The sequence below is a fragment of the Lactuca virosa genome, chromosome 5 (assembly GCF_052849685.1).
Source record: "Lactuca virosa cultivar CGN04683 chromosome 5, Lactuca_virosa_CGN04683_v6, whole genome shotgun sequence".
Classification (NCBI taxonomy): Eukaryota; Viridiplantae; Streptophyta; class Magnoliopsida; order Asterales; family Asteraceae; genus Lactuca; species Lactuca virosa.
The window spans coordinates 453,760,475-453,767,993 of NC_136430.1; the positions used below are offsets into that span (position 1 = coordinate 453,760,475).

Here is a 7,519-nt window from a genome sequence, read left to right on the forward strand (position 1 = left end):
TTTTATTAATTTGAGAATAAATTCATATAAATGTTACAAACTCATTGACTTACTTTCTTTTTTCAATTACTTTATAAAATGTTTAATGTTACATATTGATATTAAACTTTTTATTTTTAATACACACCTAGTTTCCAATATATATACCTTTTTATTTAACTATATTTGGAACTTTTTTGGAATCTTAATATCATATGATATACATGTAATTTTGAGGGATTTTTTTTTATAATACTAATGAAAAGCCAAACCATAAGCTGTCGTTCTCCATACATACATACCTGTTATGTTATAGTATTCAAAAACATTATCAAAATAATACAGAAGTAGAGTTGAATATGTGAGCCAACAAACAAACAGGTGATGCAAATGCAGAAAAGGTATTGAATGAGTAGACTACTCGTTGAGCCAACCACCTGAGGAATTATGGTGTGAATAGGGGTTGTATGGACCAGGGGCAAACCCCATGGGCTCCGCACCGAAGCCAGGTCCATGCATGGGTGGACCATAACCCCCGAAGCCCCTGTTATTATTATTATTATTATTCCCCATACCCATACCCATACCCATAGGCATAGGTGGTGGTTCAGGGCGTCTGGAGTTTCCCATTCCCATTCTGGAGTGATTCATGTCGTCCATTGGCCCCATCCTTGTATGGTTGAGCTCGTCCAGCCTGGGCGCATACCTTTGCATTGTAGATGTGGCGGCCCTGTTGCTGTTATTATATGATGCCATATCATGACCACCGTATCTCCTTGAACCCCCCGCCCCTATCTCATCAACATAAGATCCCCTACTATCATACCCTCCCGGACCCGGATTATGATGATACTGAACAGAAGGCTCAGCGGGTCTCATCGAATACCCGCTGCTAGGAGTTGGAAGATTATTATTATTAGCAGAATCGGGTCGCCTATATGTTGTACCACTACCACCCATGTAAGGTGGTGCTTCTTCAGTGGTGGCGCGGGTGGGGGTGGGGGTATTGTACCGATGTTGGTTGACCGATTGACCTAGTATATCACTCCGAGAGCGAGAGGCAGAGCTATTATAATCCATCACCTCAGAGGTAGGTGGCGGTGGTGGTGGGTTATACCTCCTCTCCAAATGTCGGTGCTCAAACGGTTGACTTGCTTCATCTTCAACAGTGGGAGTGGGAGTGGGACCCGGGGAAGGATGCTTAATGTCAAGTTTCTGGGATGGTTCAGGAACTGGCTTATCGTCTTCATCTTGAGCTTGAGCTTGACCTTGACCACGAGAATATTTATCATCAAGTTTAAGTTTCTTCTGAGATTGTTTATCCTCTTGTTTCCCTCTTCTCTTTTTTGAAAATGAAGTCTGATTGGTCTGGATCTGCTGCTTCTTTTTAGGGGAATCCCTTTCCCTTTCCTTTTTTGTTTTATCTGCTGTTGGAAGATCATCAAGGATAAGAGGAACAGGAAGAGGAAGAGGAAGATCCACTTGTATGTCATTCTTCTCGTTTTGAAGCAGATTTTCATCAGCTCGGGGGGGTTGTATATGTGTATGGCCATGCTGTTGGGCGATACTTTTATGCTTGTTTGTCCAATCTGGACGACTCCACAGGTACAGGACTGGTGTAGTATTGTTCCATTGATCCATTTGCTTTGCATTCACATCAATCGATCCAGGAAGATAAAATGACTGAATAAAATTAAATATCTAAATCAGCAATCAACATAAAATGACTGAAAAAGCAAAGGAAAGGATGTACATACGTACCTTCCCAGCTAACAATTCAGCATCCTCCCAGACTAGATCATATGGACATTTCTGCTTTTCACTATCTAACCTGCTCACACACATACATATGTGTAAATATTTATACATCATATATAGACAATGTTGCTCATCTTATAGTTTTTATATTATGGGCAACAGGTCTATTTGTCTTTGTAACTATTAGTATTTACACATACATATATTATATACCTTTCAGTTTCAGGGGGAACAATAAGAATGATAAGCTTAGGCATAAATTTAATTGCCTGTTGTATAAACTGGTTTGCAAGAGCAGCATTTTTCCCAAATGGAGGGTTTAGTCCCATGATCTGCTCAAAAAAAGAATATATTATAAGAAACACAAAAACTAAAGAGAAAAGGAATCAACATGATCTTTACCAATTTCAAGCGTTTTGGCAATTCTTTTGGACGAACAGACATCCAATCCCTCTTCTCAAAGTAGAAATCATTCTGCAAACAAAACAGCAATAGCAATACTGATGAATCAACAAATCCAAAATTATATGAACAGATGGAAGGGAAGTGCATACCTTTGGTCTGGTAATATCATAATTTTTGTAAGAGCACTTGTTTTTTCCCATCTCATCAAGGTGTTTCTTCATAAGGAAACTGAAGTCATTTGCTCCACAGCAAAAATCAACCACCTGCATATGCATAAGGATAGAAATAGAAACAGAATACGTACGGTACCACAACAGACAAATAAAAAACCAAATTCAATTCTCATCAGGTAAGGTAAACTTACTGTGTCACCATCTTCAACATAAAATTTGAGCTTCTCAACAATCTGGCATATTCATAAATCACAGAGGTGCCATTAGCCTCTCTCTCTCTCTCTCTTAAAAAATAAATAAAAGAAAAAAGTAAATGACGACAATGACCTTCTCCAGCTTTTCCACTTTTGTAAAATGACGACCAAAAGATGTATAACGCATGCCATGCAGAAACGGTGCAAGGTAGACTTTGAGCTTATCCTGCATGCATGAAAGAAAATCATGATGATTGAAACAGAAGATGATGATGACATGAAACAGATTTTGAAGATTAACATCATATGTACCTTCCACCTCATTAACTGGTCAAGAACACCAGGCTCACAGACGGCCATTGCATCTTCAAGACTGCATCCTTCTTCAAGCTTCTTCAAAGCTAAATGAAGAGCCTCCACAGCACCTTCCACTCTGCCCAAGATGATGGATTTGTCCACTCTTGATGAAACTGCATGTGTTGATGGTACTTTCTCTGTGTGATACCTCTTCACCTCCTCCAGTGTAATAGAGGAAGCAGCATCTTTCATCAGATCCAATATTCTGTAATTAATGCATAAAAAATTAATATACATATATATATATATATATATATATATATATATATATATATATATATATATATGATATGATATGATGGTTTACAATGAAAATGAAGTACACACCTCTGTTTTGATTCTTCATCTATAGGAGATAATATTTGCTTGCTCTCATCAACTGACATGTCATCCTTCTCCAAATTGTTTGATTCCGTTCCTTTATTCATATATTCAAACAATCTACACCCCAAGCTAGGTTGACCATCATTTGATCTAGGGCTAGGCATCTTGATTTTATCAGACAAAGACCTCCTTAGAGAGGTGTCTGTTAGTTTCTTCTTCTTCTTCTTCAAGGGCACCGACCCAACTGCTGCTCTCTTCTTGGTAGAAGAATCTTCCATTTTAGTGGCTGAAGATTTTTCGCCACCTTTCTGTGACTTCGTAACAGTAACAGGCTTCTTGCTTGTGTGTTCTGAATCTGTATCTAAAGTTTTCATTTTCTTCAATGGCAGTTTTGATGGTTGATCCATCTTATGGCGATTAATTCGAAATATTAAGGTTCTTGCAGGGGTGCCGAGCTTCTCATCAATATCATGATTTAAGCAATATATCAATGCACGGGATTTACCCAAAAGATTATCCCAAGCTCGGACTATGTCATCATCACCAACTTGAGACTCAAACATAATACCCCTGTAAAACCACCAAAAAACACAAGTATCATCACATATGAAACAAGAAACAGACACAGAAACAGAAACAAGACTACCTTGGTAAGCATTTCCTGTGGTATGATTTTGGACATCGCCTGCAAATAGCAAACTGCAAGTCTTTCACTTTTTCATTTTCTGTTTGCTTACAGACATCGCATTTGTGGGCAGGGCATATGAATGGTTCCCCTGCACCAATCTTTTCTACAAGATTCTTCCCTTCAGCTTCAACATGCGGATTCGGCTGTAGTATCTTTGCTACACATTTTGGGTGATAAAAGTGGCCACAAGTTGCAGAACTACAGCGAAAAACCTGAACAACAAGGCCATACAAGAGTTTTTAAATTAATATAATACTATGAAAAATGGGTTGACTCAAGTATTACACACCTCAGCACCAGAAGATTTATCAGAAGACCCTAGTTTACCACAAACAGAGCATTGGTGTTGGCTATACAAACAATTATCACACAGGAATTGTTGTGTTCTCTGCAAAAGGAAACATAAAAAGAAATGAGAAAAGGAAAGAAAAAACATTTATGAATATAAAAGGTTAGAACACCTTCACTTGGTCAGGAGTTAGACCAAGAGATTTACAATTGGATTCTTCTGCCTCCTCAATATCTGGGGTTGCATGAAATGACCTAAAACATTTCCCATCACAACTGCAGTGGATGGTGAAATAATACATCAGAAGACTATCAAATGGAAAAAAAAAAAAAAACATGCAAGTAGCAGGTAGTACCAGGTAAGTGTACCACCATTATCACATATAGCACAAACTGAATCAAAAGGATCATCCTCTTCATCGGACTCACTATCTTCATTAGGCTCTGTGACAAAGTCATCATCATTTGCATCATCAACTATAAAGCTCGGCTTTGTAGCAGTTTCAGCCTCCTGTAAGCCAAGCCAGTTGTTATTTCCAGAATATTAAAACAGCATGATGGATCAGTAAGGAACAACCAGAAAGCAAGATTATACATACATACCTCAGAAACTTTCCTCTTTCTGGGATTCTCCAAAAATGCAGCCAAAAACTGTTGGATTCAGCAATTTTGTTAATCGTCAAAAAGATCTGAAAAAATACAAAACATAAAACAAGACAAACCTTGGATTTCGCCAATGTTTCATCCCTGTCTACAGCATCTCTAATGAAGCTCATATGATATCTCAAATCATTCTCTGAAGGCCTGACATCGTGCAAACTGCAAAATGAAAAAAGAGATGGTCCTAACAAACTGATACCAATAAAGACTAAAGACTAAAAAACAACAACAAATGCAGATACCTGAAAACTTTAGAGAGGTGGTCCCACAGAGATTTCGCTGATGCTTCTGGTTTTCTTTTCAAGTAGGATAGGCAATGCACAGTAATCAGAATTGTCTTAATCTCATTTTCAAAACTCTTTCTAGGCTTTTGAAGCTTAATCCAGTGGTTATCTTTGGAAAGCACTGAAATCTCGGGATTAGATTTTGATAGATCATACTTCCATGCCTTCACTGCTTTGTATAGCTTTTGAAGACCATTATCTGCAGTGCCCCTCAAAAATATTCCTGTAGTTGGGCTTGAACTCTCACTCTCACTCTCATTCCATTGCAGAGGTAACATTGAAAATGAAAGGGGTTCGTCATCCCCATCACAGAAATAGTATTCTGAGATAGTATCTGCAAATGTCTCTTCCTCATCATCTGATGATGCCATGTTCTAAGCTTCTCCCACTCACAATCAGACAACACTATAATTAATACCTACAAAAAAATACACATGCACACATCTCAGTGAAAGAGTACATGGTAGATACAAGTTTTAACAAGAGAAGATTGCCAGGTTTTCACAAGTCATGCAAAATATCCAGTCAGTAAAGGGAACAGACTTGTGGGTTGCTATAATAACACAACTGCAAAACTAGGGTTCATAAGAAAAGCTGTTGACAGCCACAGGAGGGTAACCAGCCATCAGATGCTCTGGGGGTGCATACGGTGTTGAGTGTTGACAGTATCCCTTGTTATTGTCCATGGATTGAAGTAACCCCCAGAAAATATTTGGTTTTCACTGAATGAAAATTATAACTTGCAATATTACATTGAAAGGCTAAAATCAGAACAAACTTAAGGTTTATGGTGGCACTGGCAAGTTACAAACAGAACACGATAACAGGCTGTGTATAGTTTAGGACTAGATTAGGGTTTTAGCGTTTATTCTGTCTTTTGCGATTCATGAATCAACAAAAAATATATATTAACCAAACAAATTCACAAAAAACAGAGATAAACTAAGTTTGTATTACTAAGATAACGAAGAATTATAGGTTATAAGATAGAAATCTAGAGCAAATGATATAACCAATTCAAAATGATAACATACATAACAACGCAAATGCTTAGTATGTATTATGTAAAGGTCAAATACAACAATTAACTAAAATCGAAAGAAAATGCATCTAAAATCAAATTGAACTGTGTGCAGAAGATTAGGCAAATAACCACAGCATGTTTTATGATCAATCGATTTAGCAAGAAACCACATGTTTTTTTTTTCACATTCCTCTGATGTAAACGATTTCAGAGCAAGATTAATAGCAGCGACTTCAGAAAAATGTTATTAGCAGCGATTGAAGACAAAGAAAGGGATTTTTTTTCAGATTCTCATATCAGCGGGGTCACAGTAGCGATTGAAGAAAAAGAAACCCCAGCGATGTCACAGAAGCCCTGTTTGCTGTTTGGGTTCGACTTCACAAGATGAGATTAGAGAGAGAGAGGGGGGGGGGGGGGGGGGGGGGAATCACCTGCTCGTCGGACGACCCGTATGACTAAGTGGAGAAGACGCAGTGCACGGCTGAACGAGAATATGATGAATACGATGTCTATAGGTTTTACCTGATGAAGCGTATGGTAATGTTTAGCGAGGGCAAATCGTAATCTGCTACTTTTTATGTTACGAAGGAATTAATTCCATGAAAGATGAATCCATCACGGTAAGAAGGGGGTGTTTGGCAAAATAGTCTAAAAGATATTTAGAATACGGGTGCAAATGAGTCAAGCTACTCGTGAGCTACTCGAGATCGGCTCGGTAAAAGCTCGATTCGAAACCAATTTTAAACGAGTCCGAGTCGAGCTCGAGCTTAATGTTAAGCTCGTTTATTAAACGAGCTCGAGCTCAAGCCTATGTCACTAAGCTCGATTAGGCTCGCGAGCCTTAACGACCCTATATATAATATAATTTATTATTATTTTTATATATTAAATAAATAATATTTAGGGAATTAGGGATTTAGGGTATTATTAAACGAGCTTCTTAACGAGCTTGAACCGAGCTTAAGCTCATTTAGGCACGTTAGACAAAAAACGAGTCGAGCTCGAGCCCGAGTCGATCTTGTATAATAATTTACGAGCTCAAGCCGAGTTCAGTATAAGAAAGCTCGAGCTCGAGCCTCGTATAACTTAAACGAGCCCGAGCCCGGCTCGTTTGCAACCCTAATTTAGAATAAAAAAATTTTAAATCAACTTTTTACCATGACCAAGAAATGAGTTTTTTTAAAAGTCTTAACATTTTTTTTTTTTTTTGTGACTTTTGGTTTTTAACTCTTAAAAGTCTTAAAATCAAGCCAAACACATTTTAAATATATCCTTTTAGAAAAAGTTCTTTCAAAAAAAATTATTTTTATAAAATGACTTTTAAGTTAAAAAAGGAATTCCAAACTCACCCCAATTTGAAAAAAGTAAAATATTTTTCCAACGAA

At 37.6% G+C, this 7,519-nt stretch overlaps 1 protein-coding gene across 1 annotated transcript; it reads right to left on the reverse strand.

The window, feature by feature from the left end:
* Positions 1 to 209: 209 nt before the first annotated feature.
* LOC145114471 (protein ENHANCED DOWNY MILDEW 2-like) lies at positions 210 to 6,697 on the reverse strand. The gene is made up of 17 exons (XM_079050484.1): positions 6,566 to 6,697; positions 5,069 to 5,528; positions 4,889 to 4,985; positions 4,770 to 4,817; positions 4,523 to 4,677; positions 4,340 to 4,442; positions 4,168 to 4,266; positions 3,837 to 4,090; positions 3,194 to 3,760; positions 2,822 to 3,071; positions 2,643 to 2,735; positions 2,507 to 2,548; positions 2,292 to 2,405; positions 2,140 to 2,211; positions 1,951 to 2,069; positions 1,741 to 1,810; positions 210 to 1,662 (listed from the first exon to the last, which is right to left on the reverse strand). Exons 2-17 carry the CDS (start codon positions 5,479 to 5,481, stop codon positions 397 to 399), a joined length of 3,762 nt encoding a protein of 1,253 aa, XP_078906610.1. The 5' UTR covers positions 5,482 to 5,528; positions 6,566 to 6,697; the 3' UTR covers positions 210 to 396.
* Between the last annotated feature and the right edge of the window lie 822 nt (positions 6,698 to 7,519).

Coding starts and splice junctions, on each gene's coding strand:
- LOC145114471 (XM_079050484.1), bottom strand. CDS start 5,481: ATGGCATCATCAGATGATGAGGAAGAGACATTTGCAGATACTATCTCA. Junction 4,818..4,888: donor AAACATTGGCGAAATCCAAG/GTTTGTCTTGTT, acceptor TGAATCCAACAG/TTTTTGGCTGCATTTTTGGA. Junction 2,549..2,642: donor AAGTGGAAAAGCTGGAGAAG/GTCATTGTCGTC, acceptor TGAATATGCCAG/ATTGTTGAGAAGCTCAAATT.